The sequence below is a fragment of the Salvia miltiorrhiza genome, chromosome 1 (assembly GCF_028751815.1).
Source record: "Salvia miltiorrhiza cultivar Shanhuang (shh) chromosome 1, IMPLAD_Smil_shh, whole genome shotgun sequence".
Taxonomy (NCBI): Eukaryota; Viridiplantae; Streptophyta; class Magnoliopsida; order Lamiales; family Lamiaceae; genus Salvia; species Salvia miltiorrhiza.
The window spans coordinates 24,325,989-24,345,919 of record NC_080387.1 but is presented as its reverse complement, the minus strand read 5'-3'; the positions used below and the strand labels follow the sequence as shown (position 1 = coordinate 24,345,919).

Below are 19,931 nucleotides of genomic sequence, written 5' to 3'. Positions count from 1 at the left end.
GGCGTTGTCTCAAAAATTAAAGAAGATATATACTTTCTTCTACTAATAATTAATCAAATTGTTGAGGCCCTACAATATTAAATTTTCTCTATCTATACATAGTTGATAGCTACTGATGAACAGGTAGTGGATTTATGATGGAAGCTGAGGACAAACTCAAACCAATTATTAAATAAACGATAATAATTTATAAAAACATGCTATCAAGACACAAACACGGTCAATCCCCTATCCACAAAAAGTTAATTGAGTGAGACAACTAATAATAATAATATCTCAAAAAAATAAATATAAACTTATACTATATATGATATAGAGCGCCGACTTATAAAAGAAAATTAAATAAGAAAACTATATATGTGTATGGATAAATTCCGAGTTCAAATTAAGATAACCACAATCCAATTATACATCAGCACAAACCCTATATATTTTTACAAAATTTATTGTTACAAATGCGACACATGCACTCGATCAAACTAATTAAATGGTTAATTAATTCTCAAGATTTGAGAATTATGGAGATACAAATCTCTAAGTATAAATAGACAATCGACTAGTGCCTTTCTTTGCCTTATACAAATTCAAAAATAGAATAATATTATTGGAGAGTGGGAATTAATTAATGTTCATGGATAGTAGCCGAAATTGTGGGGTAGATGAGCACAAGGGTTTGCTACATTCCCAGCCTTGATTGCTTCAATTGCATTTGCTCCCTGCAAATAAAACGTCCAACTTTGTAAGCCACGAGGATTAAATAAACAATATATATAAATAAATATAGGATTAATTTAGTGATGTGCACCTGCATTGCCTCGATGGCATCTGTGTCTGAGTTGAAGTCGTAAAAGGAACTAGCTGCTGTCAGCTTCATCGACAGAAACTGGTTTCATTTTCAACAACACCAGCTACAATTAATTACTCCATTCATATATATATAATTTTGATTAATCAATTCCTTAATTGTGTTTAATTTGATTACCTCCACTTGATTTTGCAACGACTGGACGTAGTTGATGATCTCGTCCAACATCACTGCCATGCCCATCGTCTGTTTCATTTTATCACAGAATATCAAACAATTAATTAATTTTTATAACTAGAATAAAAAGTAAATCTATATATAATTAAAGTACCTTGTAGCATCCAGGAACAATATCTCGCAAACACCGTAATCGCTCATTAATTTTTCCTCTTCTAACCTGATGAGGATATATAATATATATATTAATGGGGATGGGGATAATAATAATAATAATAATAATAATAATAATAATAATAATAATAATAATAATAATAATAATAATAATAATAATAATAATAAATAAATAAAAACGTACTCGTTCAGCTAAACTGTGACTATCGGTGGCTTGGCCTCTCTTGGCTCTTACATGAATCACTTCACCTCCTTTTTCTTCTTCTTTCTTTGCTCTTCCTCCACGCCGCTGCTGCTGCTGCTGTAATTCATTCATACACATACATATAGTTATATAATTTAATTCAACCTAAAAAAAATAATTAGGGATTAGGAGAAGAAGTAGCTGACATTGGCAGTATGATGCGATTGATATGAACAAGTGCTCTCTGCAGGGGTGCTGGCTTTCCCCTTATTCCTTTGTTTATGATCATCAAACTCATGATGAGTTGGTAAAATTGAGTTGTGGAAATTGAAATCTTCATGATTTTGGAATAGCCCTGAGGCTGAGAGATTGTTGATCAACTCCACGTCGGGATCGAACGACTCTTTCAAGATCAATTGATGATAATCAGCCATGGCTAGCTACCTGCAAATCACTTGTGATAATTGTGTATATATATACAGACTGAGACAGTCATGTAGATTTCAACTTAATTCTTACTACATTTTTATTATTAAAGTTAAACCATGGGAAAGAATGAGTGCCACGTGGCGACCCTTTTGTATGTTGAGGCAGGAGGTATATCCAGAAAGGGGTGGGGTCCATCCATTACCCACCACTAATTCCTACTCACCAATTGGAAATACTACAAAACAAAAAACTAGTCCATAATGCAGCTGGAAATTTATTTGACCCACAATTTTAATGGTATTTACATTGCATCAGAAATTACTACTGTTTTGCAAATTGAAATGTGCACAAGAACCATCATTTCATTGCCATTTGATTCTGTATATGTCTCTCTCTTTCACTGTCTCCAACTATAACATTTTCTGTTGTCGGCTTCAGCCAACCAGAGTTCATTGCTACCACTACGTGGGGGACTCTCATATTTATCTCTTACAAAAAACAAAATACTTACTAAATCTTAATAATTGATCAGATGATGGATGACACAAAATAACAGATTCATTATTATCCTTTTACTTGTAAATAATTCATTTCTTAGCCTCCCCATATGGCAAAACAATTTTCTATTATTTTTTTAATCCCTAAAAGAACACCCAAGTAATGAGTGAAACGAACACATCTCGAGTTCAATTCTGTTAGAAATGGTGGGATTATACAGTGGTTTGAGTGTGGTGAGTGATTGTAGTGAAGTGGTGTAGAGAATATTGTGAGTGTAGTGTGTGTAGAAGATAGAGAGAATGATTTTAGAGTGGAGCTCTTGTCTCCAAAGAACTTAGATAATGTTAGATAGAGTGATATTTTTGAGATGGTTACAAATAGCTCACAAGAGCTCTATTTATAGGTGTGGGAAGATCTCTCTAGATCCCACTACATTAGTTTTTCTACAAGTATCTATTTAAGGAATTCTCTAGATACTCTATGGAAAATATCTAATCTCTAGAATACTTATACTTTTTCTAGGTATTATTTAGAGTACTCTAGATTAATCTAGCTAGTGGTGAATTCTCTAGAATATACATAGCTTATTATCACTTAGAATATTCTGAGTTCAAACATTTTGTAAGCCACTAACTTAGGGCACTTTGCAAAATTAGGCCATATTTTTTCGGGCTTGCAAATTTGGGCCATTTATTATTAATTTCGTCATAAATGAGCCACATTTGGGCCCGATCGAGCTATTTTGTACGTGAGACGTGCGTGACTTCACAGTTGGAGCTTGAACGCTGATGTGGAATTTTATTTCATTCTTTTATTTGGTATATTTATACATATGTAAAAATAAATAATAAAATAATCATAATTAAAAAAACACAAATAAAAAATGAATTAAAAAACATTTTTAAAATACATTAAAATATACAAATAATTTCCTTTGCTCGACGATACATCGGAGGTTCGAAATTAAATTGTAGGAATATATATGTTCCTCGAGATATCCTAATGCACTGTGTAAAAAAATATATATGTTCCTCAAGATAACAATAATTATTTATATATTTATAAAAAGACATCTTATACTATATAATAGGAAAATATTAATTTTCTCAAATTTCTTTTATTTACACTTATTCTCATTATATACATTCTCAAAATATGTGAAAATCAAATTTTAGCCACCAATTTAATTCAGTTCAAAAAATTTTGTAGGCCACTAACTTAAGGCACTTTGCAAAATTAGGCCATATTTTTTCGGGCTTTCAAATTTGGGCCATTTATTATTAATTTCGGCGTAAGTGAGCCACATTATAGCCCGACCAGGCCCAAATGTGGCTCATTTATGCCCAAATTAATAATAAATGGCCCAAATTTGCAAGCCCGAAAAAATGTGGCCTAATTTTGCAAAGTGCCCTAAGTTAGTGGCCTACAAAAATTTTGAACTCGAATATTCTAGATAAATGCATCACACTTCAATACTCCTCCTTGATGCATTTATCATTGACTCCAAGCATTTTTCGTAGGAACTGGAATCTATGTCTTGGTAGCGCCTTGGTGAAGATATCTGCTAGTTGTTCTTCTGTTGGACAGTGCTTTATCTCGATAAGTCTGATGGAGCAGCGCCGGGTGGATTAAAGGTGTATACCCGGCGCCGTTTTAAGATGGCAGCAAAGTAGCAGATCGCAGGAGAATTCTATGAATTCTTTTATTTATTCAGTTTATTTCTTTTTTGGTTGTACGGGCTTTATGTCTTATGCATGGGCCTTAGTAGGAACTAAGTATTTATTTCCTTATTTTCAGTAAATTAGGGCATCCAGATATTATTGTTGATAGCGCTTGACGTTGTGACAGAGTTTAATCTCTGCGGCCTCTTTTGAGGATTATCATTCAATTCAGTTCTTATTCTCATAATTTCGTCTTCACTCTATCAATTTGGTGCGGTGAGCATGGAATCCTATGGCGACGAATAAGGAACGGATTGAACAGGTAGAAAAGACGGTAGAGGAAGTGCAGGCGGCAGTTGGCGGATTGGAGAATTCGATGGCTACCATGCAGAAAACCCTAGCCGCTATTTTGGCTAAACTATCAGACAAGGAAAGTTCAAGTAGCTCGGATAGTAGTGGGGAATTGGGTAAGCATCATACTTCAGACACAACCTCACCACGGATGGATTTACTGATGTTTGATGAGACGGATCCCATCGCGTGGCTAGCACAGGCGGAACAATTAGGGATGTCAATCGGGCCAGCCCACTCGGTTTCGGGTCAGCCCATTCGGTTTCGGGTTATTTTCGGTTCGGGCTAGTCGATTTTTTTATTTTTTGGGCTAAAATTTTTCGACTCTAACCCTAACCCACTCGGTTTCGGACCTGCAAGTTTTACGATTTTTTTATATGTTTAATTTTTGTATAGATAATCATATTCTTGTAATAAAAATATGTCGAATTTTTTAAATCAAAACATTTCACTTTATTTTAGATACAAAAAATAGTGTTATTTTAACATAAGTTTACATAATATCTAACATTAATTTCGTTTCTGATAAAAATTGTATATAGATTTAACATAAATGACTATCTTTCTTTGACTTTTATATCATAGATGTTTGTTATTAACCGTTGGAAAAAATCAAAACATATTCTACAAGCTTCAAAATGTTATTATCGAATTAAAAAGTAAAGTATTAAAGTTTACAAATCAATTATTAAGAATATGTTAGGTTAATCGGGCCAACCCACTCGGTTTTTGGGCCAACCCTATCGGGCTCGGGCTATTTTCGGTTCGGGCCATTTGGGCTAATTTTTTTTCGGGCTAAAAATTTTCAGCCCTAACCCACCTTTTTTATCGGTCTATTCGGGTCGACCCGTCGGTTTCGGGCTTTTTTTACATCCATAGGAACAATACTTTCTGGTGCAGCGCGTTCCAACTGACCAGAAAGTGTGATTGGCGCTTATCGCCATGTCAGGACGCTCGATGTTTTGGGTGCAGTGGGTGCTGCGTCGCTCTGCAACCATACCATGGGATCAGTTCACGCAGGAGTTAATAGAGCGGTTTGGCGACAGCTCGGCTATCAACGCTTATGAGGCCATGCACGTGACTCGTCAAACAGGGTCATTGGAAGATTATTTAACCTTATTTGAGGAGCGAATCGCCCAACTTCCACCTCTGCCACCTGAGTAACAGTTGGGCATGTTCCTCGGCGGCTTGTATCAATCCATCAGAGATTGCATCCCAAGCTTGGAGATGACCGACGTTTTTGCTGCCATTAGATCGACGCGAAGAATTGCACGATCCCAAAGGACTTCCGCTGCACCATCAAAGTTCAGGTTCACTACAGGGACATTCACAAGGTCAGTTTCAACCTACCATAGCCCATCAGCGACTTGGAGTCAATCACAACAGTCTGGAAACCCTAGGAATCGACCCCAATTTATATCGTCAGCCTCATCTGGTCCACGGGGAAGCCGCAACTCGCGACTCAGTCCGAAGCAATAAAAAGGATATATAGCTAAAGGAAAGTGTTTTAAATGTGGGGAACGCTACAGCCCCACGCACAGGTGTGTGGCCAAATCACTCATGGTGATTTTGGATGCGGAGGAAGACGACATAGAAAAGGCGGAAATCGATATGGAATAGCAAGGAAACGAGGATGACGAGGATCAGGATCCTTGGGCAAAATTGTAGCAACTACAGCTTTCCAAATTATCATCCAATGGGTTTGATGGAGCCCAAACTTTGAAGCTGTTTAGTAGAGTGGGAGACCGACGACTGCTAACAATGGTGGATAATGGCGCTAGCCATTGCTTTATTACGGAACATGTAGCACAAAAGCTGAAACTGAAAGTGGAACAGACCACAACCTTTTTCGTAGTTCTCGGGGATGGCACGTCGGTGCGCAGCCGCGGAGTTTGTAAGGCAGTACCTTTCCTCATCTCCAATCAAATATTTCATATTACTTGCTAGGTCTTTGCTCTCCGCAGTGTTGAAGTTATATTGGGAGTTTCTTGGCTAGCTCAGCTTGGCGATGTGACGGCCAATTGGGCTAGACTCACTATGGAATTCGAGGTTGAGGGCAAGAAAGTGTGCTTACGTGGTGACCCATCGCTGATCCATAAAGTTTGTGTTCGCACTGAACTTAGTTCGTCTGAGCCAAGTGATGAGGCCTGGCTGTTGTGGGCTAGAGATGGGCTTGACATGATGAGTGTTAATCGTGACAGGTCGCAAACCACTCGAGAACAAGCGAACGTAGAAAACCTGCTCTCTGAATTTCCAGACGTCACGCAGGCCCCCACAGGCCTTCCGCCAGCCCACCAATACGACCATCAGATAACCTTACAAGAGGGAGTGCCCTCGGTGTCTGTTCGTCCATACCGATACAACCATTTGCAAAAATATGAGATGGAAAAGTTAGTATCGGAGATGATAACAACAGGAATTATTCAGCCCAGTAATAGCCATATTCCAGTCCAGTGTTGCTAGTACGCAAGAAAGATGGCTCTTGGAGGTTCTGCGTGGATTATCGAGCATTAAACAAGGTGACTGTGGCAGATAAGTACCCAATTCCAGTCATCCAAGAACTTCTCGATGAGTTGCATGGCGCAAGGTGGTTCACCAAACTCGACTTGCGGGCTGGATACCATCAAATCAGAATCATACCCGAGGACATTCTAAAGAAGCTTTCCGCACCCATTCAGGACACTACGAGTTCTTAGTTATGCCATTTGGGCTTACCAATGCACCAGCCACTTTTCAGTGTCTTATGAATGATATATTCCGATCACACTTGAGAAAGTTCGTGTTAGTATTCTTCGATGACATATTGGTCTACAGCACAAGTTGGATCGAACACCTGCTTCATTTGCGCATGGTACTTACTATACTCCATACCCACTCATTGATTATTAACCCCAAGAAATGTGTAGTTGGCGCCTCATAGGTTGAGTACTTAGGCCACATTATATCTAAAAAGGGCATGCAAATGGACCCTGCCAAGGTCGGAGCTGTCTTAAAGTGGCTAACTCCCACCTTCCTAAAAGGGTTACGTGGCTTCTTGGGATTAACTGGATACTATCGCCGTTTTATCCACAACTACGGCAAGCTAGTTGCACCATTGACGACCCTACTTAAAAAGGAAGAGGGGCCAATCGAGGCAGATGAAGCATTCCAGGCTCTCAAAATTGCACTCACCTCAGTTCCAGTTCTTCGCATGCCAGAATTCTCCCAACCTTTTGTGATTGAGTGTGATGCTTTCGGCCGCAGCATTGGAGCAGTGTTAATGCAAGAACGACAGCCAATAGCATATTTCAGCAAAATTTTATCTGGTCGACTCCTATCTATCTAAATCAACGTATGAGAAGGAGCTTATGGCACTTGTTCTTTCAGTCCAACATTGGTACCCTTACTTGCTAGGACGACGTTTTGTGGTTCATACTGATCAACGCAGCCTAAAACACTTGCTAGCTCAGGCTTTAACAACCCCGGCGCAGCAAAATTGGGCTGCAAAGCTTTTAGGTTTTGATTTTGAGATTGTCTACAAGGAGGGGCGAACTAAAATAGCAGTTGATGCTCTCTTAAGACGCGATGACGAGCTTGAGTTAGGGGCAGTGTCGATACCACAGTGTGGGTCGATTGGCAAACCGTCCAGGGAGCGGTGAAAAATGATTCCAAATTATCTCAAATCATAGCGTCGTTGAAGAAGGGGAAACCAGGGCCAAAGCACTACAGTGTGACGCAGGGAACACTTTTCTATAAGGGACGGGTTGTCCTTCCATCTAACTCTCCGTAGGCAAAGCGATTGTTAGAAGAATTTCATGCGACTCCAGGAGGCGGGCATTCAGGGGCATTCCGTACCTACCGTCAGTTGGCAGCATTTATTTATTGGCCTGGAATGATAAAGTGTGTCACCAAGTATGTAGTTGCGTGCGACATGTGCCAACGGAATAAATATGTAGCTAAGATCCCAGCCGGTCTGCTCAACCCACTTCCCATTCCCAGTAAAATTTGGGACGATATTAGCGTGGATTTCATTACCGAATTGCCGTGCTCTGGAGGATTTAATTGCATCCTCGTGGTAGTGGATTGACTCTCAAAGTATTGTCATTTTATGGGATTGAGGCATCCGTTTACAGCAAGGACCATGGCTGAATTGTTTGCCAAGGAGGTTATACGGCTGCATGGGATGCCGACATCGATAGTGTCTGATCGGGATCCCATTTTTTAAGCGCCTTCTGGAGAGAATTGTTTAAAACAATGGGGACGATGTTGCGCGTGAATTGCATACCATCCTGAGACGGATGACCAATCTGAGGTTATGAACGGGTGCTTGGAGACATATTTATGTTGCTTTGTCTCAGAACGGCCTAAGAGTTGGGGACAATGGCTTTCGTGGGCTGAGTTTTGCTTTAACACTGATTTCCAATCGAGTGCTGGCATGACACCATTTGAAGCGGTGTATGACCGACCCCCTCCTCTTTTAGTTCCTTTTTTGTCGGGGAAAATTCGGGTCCAAGCTGTGGCGGACTCGCTTCGCGAGCGAGATGAAGTGCTTAACCAGTTACGGCTCCATTTACAGCGCCCGCAGAAGCGCATGGTGCACGAGGCAAATAAGCATCGACGTCCATTGGAGTTTTCCATATGCGACATGGTTTATCTTAAATTTCATTCTTATCGACAAAGGAGTTTATTCTCTACCACCTGTGTTAAGCTCGCTCCACGTTTTTTTGGGCCACTCGCGGTAGTTGCACGAATTGGCTCATCAGCTTATCGCCTTCAGCTGCCGGATAATTCAAAGGTGCACACTGTTTTTCACATTTCTCTGTTAAAGCAAGCAGTTGGAGCTACAGTTGTCTCTCCTATTCTACCAAATGAACTGCTCACAATTGATCCCCCATTTGTTTTGATCGGTGTGTTGGAGTGTCGTTTCGTGGTTCGGGCTAGCATTACAGTGGAGCAAGTGCTTATTCAATGGTTGGGTTTGGGTGTCGAGGGGAGTAGCTGGGTGGATGTGGCAGATATGCGGGGAGGACAAGGATGCTTCGTCCCCGGGAGTAATTGATGGAGCAGCGCCGGGTGGATTAAAGGTGTATACCCGGCGCCGTTTTAAGAAGGCAGCAGAGTAGCAGATCGCAGGAGAATTTTATGAATTCTTTTATTTATTCAGTTTATTTCTTTTTGGGTTGTACGGGCTTTATGTCTTATGCATGGGCCTTAGTAGGAACTAAGTATTTATTTCATTCTTTTTAGTAAATTAGGGCATCCAGATATTATTGTTGATAGCGCTTGACGCTGTGACAGAGTTTAATCTCTGCGGCCTCTTTTGAGGATTATCATTCAATTCAGTTCTTATTCTCATAATTCCGTCTTCACTCTATCAAAGTCCTTTGGCTTGGACATCTCTCAAGAAGTGATACTTGATATCAATGTGCTTTGTGTGATTATGTTGAATTGGATTCTTGGCCATTGCGATAGCTGACTTGTTATCGCAGTAAATCTTGGTTGCCAAGTTTTGTAGTTCTCCCATGTCTTCCAATATTCTTTTAAGCCATATAGCTGACATGTTGCTCCGGCTGCTGCGACGTACTCAGCTTTAATTGATGAAAGTGCAACTGAGTCTTGCTTCTTTGATCCCCATGAGAAAACTCCTGATCCGAGCTTAAATACGTAGCCAGAGGTGCTTTTCATATCATCTTGTGATCCAGCCCAATCACTGTAACAATATCCAACGAGTTGTGAGTCGGAACTTGACTTATACCAAATACCGTAGTTGAGAGTTCCTTGCAGATATCTAAGGAGTCTTTTTGCTGCTCCATAGTGTGTTTTCGTCGGATTTTCCGTAAATCTGGATAGAAGACTTGTGGCGTACATGATGGCTGGCCTCGTCGTTGTTAAGTAACTCCCAATTAAGCTCCGATAGTTGGTAGCATCGGTAGGCCTTGTGTCGTATTCTTTCTTTAACTTCTCATTTGGGATTAGAGGAGTGACGACCGGCTTGCAATCTTGCATCTTGAACTTATTGATAAGAAGATGCATTCTTCTTCTTGACTTACCTCCATTCCGAGGATGTAGTGCATCAAACCCAAGTCACTCATCTACGCTATCGTGCATCGCGCACCGCGACACTCACGCTATTGGAATATATCGCACAAAAACATAGATATCATAATCATAAGAAAAATATGCATATGTCTAGTTAATAAAAAGACAAAATTACAAAAACTTAATTTCAAATAAAAATAAATATTTAATTGCATTAAAGCCTCTAATGATCATCCTCATCCTCCGAACCAAATAGCGAACCATCTCCTTCATCATCTTTGTAGAGCTCGATGTCAATCTTTTCATCATCGCCACTCTCTTCTTCGAAACTGAATGGAGATTTATTCTCTTCATTTTGAATGAGTGCCTTAGATGTGGATGTAGTGGCAGTTCCTTTATTTTTTGCCACTTTTTTCTTAGAATATATATGTAGACTTAACTGCTCCACCACCTCAAGATTGAGAATCTCCACCTCGAGATCCCCTTAGTTGATAAGGTTCTTCATTCACTCCTATGACAGTTTTTACATTCACGCCATTGAGATCATCATTGTCAAAAATAGGGACATTTTCTTCATTCTCCATTCTTCCTATCATCCACTCGTTCTCATTATCAACCCCATTACCCAAGATGATAGGGTCAATTGTGTCACACTTATCATACCTACGACGAAGTGCCATATTGTATGTGATAATCGGTTTCTTTTTTTGGAATTAATGAAGCTATATCAATTAAGAAAAATGCATTAGATATATATAATAGTTATATAATTAAACAAAATAAATTATAATTTAAAATTTGAAAGTACTTTACATGTTCAAACACACTCTAATTGCGTTCACAACCCGATGAGCTACAAGTCAGACTTAAAATCTTGATAGCTAATTTTTGTAGGTTAGGTGTTGATGCCCCATATAACCCCCACCATTCAGCCAGCGAGATCAGAGTTCTTTCCATTTTTGCAGCCGGTATAGAAAAAATTTCATCTACTTTTTTGTAAATAACCAACTCCTTAAGTATTTCATCTTCTATGCCATTAGAATTGGTCAATTTTGTAATTGAATCATAGAATCCTTCTATGTCTTCCACAACTTGAGCCATCTCATCTGGATCGTTATAGAAAAACTCGGGATTCAAAAAATAGTCGGTTGCATGTAGAGGTTGATGAAGTTGAACATCCCATCTCTTATCTATAATGTCATAGAAATCTTTGTATATATCCTCAACATGGGAAAATGCAACTGTTGTTTGCTCCTTTGCACGATTCATAGCTTCATAAATATATCTCATGGGAGGTTTTTTCTAACAATCCACCAATCGAAAGAGATGCACAAGTGGGGCGCCTACTTTCCGTAACGTACAGTATTCCAAAAAGAATTCATGAAGATAATGCTTGACACGAGTTTACCTTGCTTCTTCTTTGCAAACTTGCTCTTATTCCATTTTTCAGAACTGAACATGTTATTCAAATTCTGCTTTTGCAATTGGAAGCTCCTCAATGTCAAAAACGCAGTCGCAAAGCGAGTATTTGCTTGCCTAATCATGTCTCTTTTGTTCGTAAATTCCTCAAGATGCTCAACACTTGAGTGCAGTTGTAAATATAACCATTAACCATAATAGCACGTTCAAGTGTTTTCTTCAAATCAAGCATTTTGAAGATGTCTTCAAACATTAAATCTAAGCAGTGTGCAGTACAAGGAGACCAAAATATGTGTTTGTACTTCTCTTCCAACAATTTTCCTAATAAGTACAAAATGAAAAATATAAGAATAATTAATTATATTATACTTTTAAATAAAATAAAACATAACTATTAATAATTTAAAACTACGTACGTACCAGCATAAACATTATTAGAAGCACTATCCGTAACAACTTGCACCATATGTTTTTCTCCCACCTCCTGAATGAATTTGTATAATAGCTCAAACATCTTCATCCCAGCGTGAGAATATTCATAAGTATCAATAGACTTTATAAACATGCTTCCGTTAGGCGTATTCACTAAAAAGTTGATGAGTGATCTTCCCTTTTTATCCCTCCATTCATCACTCATCAATGTGCATTGAATGAAATACATGCATCATTCATTCACCTTGTAAACTTTTGAACATCATCATCCCTTAATTTCTTTTGAGCTTCTTCAAATTGTGATTGTGAAGTTCTAGAACTCTTTGCATTTAGTAGCTTCCGGTAGATTAAATCCGAACGACCAAGATTTCGTGGTTTCTTCAAGGCTGCAGAATTTGTAGATGACTCGACTAATAGCTGTTTTTCATGAGATTTTGTATGTGGAACTTCTTCTTCATCATCTTCGTATTTTTCCATGTCAACTATATCATCAAAGTGAGGAATCACATCCATCAATGCTATTGCATTCTTTTTTTCTTCAAAATGCTCTTTCATCTCTTGTCGGATTGTAGGATAAACAATCTTATAGGTTGCTGCATTTCTATAGCATCCGGCTAAATGCTTTTTCAACATTGTGATCTCTCATTTGTAGATTTTAGAGCAATAATTGCATCTAACGATTTTTGTGTTGTTTGGTTTACCATAGTTTCATGCGACTATCTGCATCCATATATTTTTCACTAGTTGAACTTGCCATAGAATAGAAACTGATGAGGACTGAAATATGCACCAGCGCTATGCACTATATAATGGGAACATTTCTATTTATGCTTATGATTAGTATTATTATTATTAAGCTAACCAGTGCAGGTTTAATTGGAGATTTGGGATAATAAAAGAAATAATAGAGCTTCCGGCGTAGTCAAGCAAGCATAGGCGATTCAGACCAAGGTCAATGTGCTAAAGGGGCTTAAGCCCAATTATCTTAGTAAATGGGCTTGAGGCCCTAGGGCTTATTTACATGCTTATAAATAGAGACTTAGTAGTAGGTTAGAGCATCATCTTATTTTTTACTCATTCATCTCTTGTAAAATGTAATACTCTCTCGATTATAGTGAAAAATCCCCAACACCCCGTGGACGTAGGTCTTCTCGACCGAACCACGTAAATTCGGTGTCGTTTATTGCTTTCTAGTTTAGGTGTTGGTTTCGTGAAATACCAACTGGCGCCGTCTGTGGGAAAATCGAGCTAAGGCCTGAGATTCATTGTTTTTTCAGTCACTGTTCACCGGGACTATTCATCACTGTCAGTCACTGTTCATCGCCGGTTACTGTTCATCGAAGAAAAAAAATGGGGGGATCTGTAAAATATTCCGGCTGTTCTTCCCGAGATTTCTCATCTGAATTCAAGCAAAACCCAGCTGCCCATCACACCACCCGTCTTCAATTTCCTTTCGAATCCAGCACCCCAATGTAGTCTCTCCATAAATCTTTCGGTGATTCCTTAAAATCAAATGTTTTCAACTCCAATAGAAAATCCCCAAAATCTGTAAGCCTTCGATTCCTCTACGGGAACGATGGGATCTCTATCTCACGGTTTGGATCGGCGATTCCCTCAAAGTTCCCGAGAATAACAGAACACGACCATCCCTCTTTCTCTCGCTGACAATCAGTCAGCTCTACTTTCTTATCAGAACTCCGGCGAGGCCGGCGCTTCGTCCTGTCGGCGACGTCTTCGCCTAACTCTCCTCTCTCTCCCTACCTCGACAACGAGGCGACAGCTAAGAAATCGACAGGGATTTTAGGGCGAGAAAGCCTAATATCAGATCCTGGCCCTTTTTCAAGGAGGAAAATGGAATTCTCGGAGATAGTTTATCCAGCTTCCAGTGATCTACCATCAATCCCCGCACCGCCTCGCTCTGCACAGCTCTGCCGCGGATCAGAGGCGCGACTCACCGAAAATATGGCGCTGCCTAATTTGACAGAGAAGATTTAAATTTCGTTTTCTTATTCTACTTGCAATCCAGAAAATTGAGCTCAGTTTATATGTTCTTTTAGTCATTGATATATATATATATATATGTATATGGGGAATGTCTAGGATTTTTGGAGAATTTTGTGGGTTGCTAAAATGCTCAATCAAACTCAAGGGATTTTATGTGTTTAATTGTGGGATGGATTTTCGGGAATATTGTTTGGTTATCTATGGTTATACGCATATTTTTCTGTGAGATTGTGTTGCTTTGGGATTATATGTGTTCATGATGGGGTGTAGTTCAATGAGTTTTGTTAATTTACTTGATGTTGTTGAGATATAACTCTGAACTTGGGAGTGATTTAGCTATGATTTTTGCTCTGATTTTGGGGATTAATTCTGTCATTTTGTTGGACTAACTTAACCCCGATTTCGCATTGTGAGTTCAGGACCACCAAGACGGGTATTTCAACATTTGCTCGCTGTTGAGAACACTACAATTGCCTAGCTGAGCCAAATATGGTTTATTCATGGGAGCTCTTGACAAAAGGGGACAAACGACAGCTCTGCTAGTTACTTGCTCGGGTCCTAAGCTCAACTTTTGGGGAACGTTATAGCGTCAAGACAGGGCTGCTGAACATACTCACAAAAAAAAAAAGACTAATCGTGACATGGGTTTTTGGGATAAAGACATTATTAAATTTGTGGTTTCATATCATTTGCACTGACGAATAATTATTGTTTATCCATTATACTTTCTCTTTGAGAATCGTGATTTCAGGATTGTGAATTTCAGCCATTGGGACACAAATATTCTAATTTATGTGTCATTTTTGGGGATTCTCATAACTTTTATTCGATGGAATAAATGTTTAGGGCGGCACTGTTACTTGGCAAAAGCGAAGCGTACACTTTTTTACTTGTTAATTGATTTACAGCCCTATCTCTAAGGGCTCTCATATTTTACTAATATATATGTGCTTAAGAGTTTTTGTAGCACAGGATAAACAAATTTGGGGAATGATTTGAACCATTATGGTAAATACCATAATGTAAAACAGGGTAACCCACTAGTAAGTGGTAATTCAGGTATTTCGCTGAACTCTATCAATGGGAGGAGCATGATTGGGATATGTGATATTTTGTCACTTGGGCAAAATCATGATTTATATGATCTTTGATGGGATTTGAAAATTTGAATGAATTCATCGGTATATGAATATGGGAATCAAGTTGTGGCAATGAATTATATAATCTAGGGTTCGGATTCTCTTTGCAGCCCTGTCTCAAGGGGCTCTCATATTTTACTAATATTCTCGTTCAAGAGTTCTTACAGCACGTGATAAACAGCTTTGGGAAAAAACTTGAACAAGTATGGTAATCACCATAACACGAAAAGCTAATCCACTTGTAAGTGGTAATTCAGGTACTTCGCTGAATTTTATCTCGTGGAAGCATGTGAGCATGATGGGGGAACATTATGCGTTATCACTAGGCAAAATGATGACCTTAGGGTATTTTTATGGGAGCATGAAAGCATGACAGGGATTTGGGAAATATTCTACTTCTTTACTTGGGCAAAACCATGACTTATATGATCTGTGCTGGGATTTATGCAATAATAATTATGTCTTGGAAGCTGCACACCTTCTGCATATGTGCCTAGGGCTAGATTATGAATTGACTAAGTACACGAAGCTGCACACCTTCTGCATATGTGCTAGGGCTTGAACTGCAACTTGAATTATGTTACTTGGGAACTGTAGTTATGCTAACTCTCTCACAATCATCACAAGCATGAGCACCAAACACACACACACTTAACATGTTCATAACAGAGTATTGCACATGTCACCAGAGGGGGAGTAGGGTGTATACCCGTAGTCCCCAATTTTCAAATTCAAAAATTGCTTCTCAGCAAGTCAAGGGAAAAACAGAGGGATCATGCTCCAGCAGAGCAGAGGGATCATGCTCCACCAGAACAGAGGGAAGCGCTCGTAAGCCGCGAAAGTTGGTTGCGCCACCCGGGCCCTCCATGCTCCGCGCAGATATCACCGTTTAGTCGTAAGCCGCGAAAGTTGGTTGCGCCATCCGGGCCCTCCATGCTCCGCGCAGAAATCATCGTGTAGTCGTAAGCCGCGAAAGTTGGTTGCGCCATCCGGGCCCTCCATGCTCCGCGCAGAAATCATCGTTTAATCGTAAGCCGCGAAAGTTGGTCGTGCCATCCGGGCCTTCCATGCTCCGCGCAGAGGGTTACTATTTAATCATAAGCCGCGAAAGTTGGTCGTGCCATCCGGGCCTTCCATGCTCCGCGCAGAGGGTTACTATTTAATCGTAAGCCGCGAAAGTTGGTCGTGCCATCCGGGCCTTCCATGCTCCGCGCAGAGGGTTACTATTTAATCGTAAGCCGCGAAAGTTGGTCGTGCCATCCGGGCCTTCCATGCTCCGCGCAGAGGGTTACTGTTTAATCGTAAGCCGCGAAAGTTGGTCGTGCCATCCGGGCCTTCCATGCTCCGCGCAGAGGGTTACTGTTTAATCGTAAGCCGCAAAAGTTGGTCGTGCCATCCGGGCCTTCCATGCTCCGCGCAGAGGGTTACTATTTAATCGTAAGCCGCGAAAGTTGGTTGCAACCCCCGGGTCCTCCATGCTCCGCGCAGAGGGTTACTGTTTAATCGTAAGCCGCGAAAGTTGGTTGCACCCCCCGGGTCCTCCATGCTCCGTGCAGAGGGTTACTGTTTAATCGTAAGCCGCGAAAGTTGGTCGTGCCATCCGGGCCTTCCATGCTCCGCGCAGAGGTTGCACATAATCGTAAGCCACGAAAGTTGGTTGCACCCCCCGGGTCCTCCATGCTCCGTGCAGAGGTTGCACTTAACCGTAAGCCACGAAAGTTGGTTGCACCCCCCGGGTCTTCCATGCTCCGTGCAGGGGGTTCTTTTAATCGTAAGCCGCGAAAGTTGGTCGTGCCATCCGGGCCTTCCATGCTCCGCGCAGAGGTTGCACATAATCGTAAGCCACGAAAGTTGGTTGCACCCCCCGGGTCCTCCATGCTCCGTGCAGAGGTTGCACTTAACCGTAAGCCACGAAAGTTGGTTGCACCCCCCGGGTCTTCCATGCTCCGTGCAGGGGGTTCTTTTAATCGTAAGCCGCGAAAGTTGGTTGCACCCCCCGGGTCTTCCATGCTCCGCGCAGAGTGCTCAAAGCTTGGATGGGAAGCAGCAAAGGAGGGAAGCAACAAAGGAATGCATACAAAGGAGGGAAGCAGTTGAGGAATGCTCTGCCATGATTTCACTGCTCTGCCGTGATTTCACTGCTCTGCAGTGATCCCAATGCTCAGCCACCGTCCGTGATCCCAATGCTCAGCCACCGTCCGTGATCCCAATGCTCAGCCACCGTCCGTGATCCCAATGCTCAACCACCGTCCGTGATCCCAATGCTCTGCCGCCGTCCGTGATCCCAATGCTCTGCCGCCGTTCGTGATTCCAATGCTCTACCGGGATCTCAATCATTTGTCGGGATTTCAATGCTCTTCCGGGATTTCAATCCTCTGTCGGGATTTCAATGCTCTGGCATGATTTCAATACTCTGCCGCAGTTCTCTGCTCTGAAAGGGCATTTATCTGCTCTGACCGGGCTGCTCTGAGGGACAATTCTCTGCTCTGAGGGACAATTCTCTGCTCTGAGGGACAGTTCTCTGCTCTGAAAGGGCATTTCTCTGCTCTGACCGGGCTGCTCTGAGGGACAATTCTCTGCTCTGAGGGACAATTCTCTGCTCTGAGGGACAGTTCTCTGCTCTGAAAGGGCATTTCTCTGCTCTGACCGGGCTGCTCTGAGGGACAATTCTCTGCTCCGAAGGATAGTTCTCTGCTCTGAAAGGGCATTTCTCTGCTCTGACCGGGCTGCTCTGAGGGACAATTCTCTGCTCTAAGGGACAATTCTCTGCTCTGAGGGACGTTTCTCTGCTCTGACGGGCATTTCTCTGATCTGATATGCATTTCTCTGCTCTGATCGGGCTGGGATACTTCTCTGCTCTGATCGGGCTGGGGTATTTCTCTGTTCTACTCTACGGGCTACACTATTTTGCGCCTCTGCTTTATGGGTTGTTTTGATCTATTCTAATCACTGCTCAGCGAGAAGTAAGCCGCCTCTTGGGCGTGCCAATGTTATCTATTGGTCTTCTCACGCGCTGGATTTTTTACGCGCTCAACAACAGGGTATATTGTTCAGAGTCGACAAATATTTATGACGGGTTTTCTCACATGATCAGAGTATCATATTTCTCAACTTCGACACGGGTCTTCCTATGTTATTCGGGTATTCTTGCAGCGGTCTTCTGGTTCATCCAACACAAAGCATTTATATTGCTTATCTATGCAAAGTATTCAATATGGGGTATTCTCAGCGCTGGTCTTCTTATGCGCCCAAAGAAATGGAAATTATTTATCTTTGTCAACATTCAACAAACAAGAAGGAAATCTAACTTGGAACTACAATTCCAAAGTCAAGGGGAAAATGCTTATCTTTGCTTTCTTATAATATTAAAACTCTTATGTCTTCATGATTTGCAGGGATTAAGGAAAACAGCACAGCGCTGGCTTTAACAATACTTCGCTGGCTGAACACGAAGAATACCCGGTTCAACCAGACCAGGGGGGAGTAGCTGATGAGGACTGAAATATGCACCAGCGCTATGCACTATATAATGGGAACATTTCTATTTATGCTTATGATTAGTATTATTATTATTAAGCTAACCAGTGCAGGTTTAATTGGAGATTTGGGATAATAAAAGAAATAATAGAGCTTCCGGCGTAGTCAAGCAAGCATAGGCGATTCAGACCAAGGTCAATGTGCTAAAGGGGCTTAAGCCCAATTATCTTAGTAAATGGGCTTGAGGCCCTAGGGCTTATTTACATGCTTATAAATAGAGACTTAGTAGTAGGTTAGAGCATCATCTTATTTTTTACTCATTCATCTCTTGTAAAATGTAATACTCTCTCGATTATAGTGAAAAATCCCCAACACCCCGTGGACGTAGGTCTTCTCGACCGAACCACGTAAATTCGGTGTCGTTTATTGCTTTCTAGTTTAGGTGTTGGTTTCGTGAAATACCAGAAACTGAATATGAGAGAAGGGGAGGAAGAAGTGATGAATATGAAAAAATGAGAGGAAGAAGAAGTGAAGAACGATTCTTCAAGAACCAAAGAGTCTGTTGGGAACCTTGTGGAATATCCTAACCCTTGTTTTGATGATACCAAAATTCATAGGTCTTAACTGTAATAGACTGGAATCGTTTTTGAACTCAAGTGTTAGAGTTCGTTTCTAGTTTAGCTTGTAGTGTCGAATACTGAAGACTGAAGACTGCAGATACCAACTGAAGTATCAGTTGAAGAATCAGTTGAAGACTGATTACTGAATGCGCGCAATGGACTGATACTAAAGTCAAGTATCAGTTGAATATTCCTCCTCGGACTGATCTTCCAACGTTCAGAGGAAGCCACGTACTCACAAAGTACAGCCGCATTAAATGCAGAGATCTCAGGATCTTATCTCTGCAGAGGTCATTCCTATCTGGTGGTTACTTTTCTGAGACGTCACATCTCCTGTCCATCAAAGAGAGCCGTTTCCACCCAGACAAGGAACCTCGAAGATTGAAGCCTCAGTCCAAATTCGAATTGCTCTCCAACGGAAGAAATCTTGAGGACGATCTACGCCAACGGATCTATTCAAGAGTTCTCCTACAAATAGCGCTCGAGGATCACTTCAACCTTCACCGATTCAACGACATAAGCTGAAGCTCTGCCGAAATTGCT

The 19,931-nt window shown here is 40.9% G+C and overlaps 2 protein-coding genes across 4 annotated transcripts; both read right to left on the bottom strand.

Moving 5' to 3' along the window:
- Nucleotides 1–365: 365 nt before the first annotated feature.
- On the bottom strand, nt 366–2,605 carry LOC131007119 (transcription factor BEE 3-like). 3 transcript variants are annotated; one of them, XM_057934279.1, is made up of 6 exons: nt 1,547–2,605; nt 1,341–1,454; nt 1,137–1,202; nt 983–1,051; nt 806–883; nt 366–716 (listed from the first exon to the last, which is right to left on the bottom strand). In XM_057934279.1, exons 1-6 carry the CDS (start codon nt 1,772–1,774, stop codon nt 630–632), a joined length of 642 nt encoding a protein of 213 aa, XP_057790262.1. In that variant the 5' UTR covers nt 1,775–2,605; the 3' UTR covers nt 366–629. The 3 variants fall into 3 exon arrangements, with proteins under 3 accessions (XP_057790262.1, XP_057790260.1, XP_057790261.1); XM_057934277.1 differs by having other exon boundaries at nt 1,341–1,460; nt 1,547–1,899; XM_057934278.1 differs by having other exon boundaries at nt 1,341–1,457; nt 1,547–1,899.
- Nucleotides 2,606–11,125: 8,520 nt separating this feature from the next.
- LOC131004083 (uncharacterized) lies at nt 11,126–11,841 on the bottom strand. Its single transcript, XM_057930715.1, has 2 exons — nt 11,706–11,841; nt 11,126–11,568 (listed from the first exon to the last, which is right to left on the bottom strand). The coding sequence occupies exons 1-2, from the start codon at nt 11,839–11,841 to the stop codon at nt 11,126–11,128; spliced, it is 579 nt and encodes a 192-aa protein (XP_057786698.1).
- Nucleotides 11,842–19,931: the final 8,090 nt, after the last annotated feature.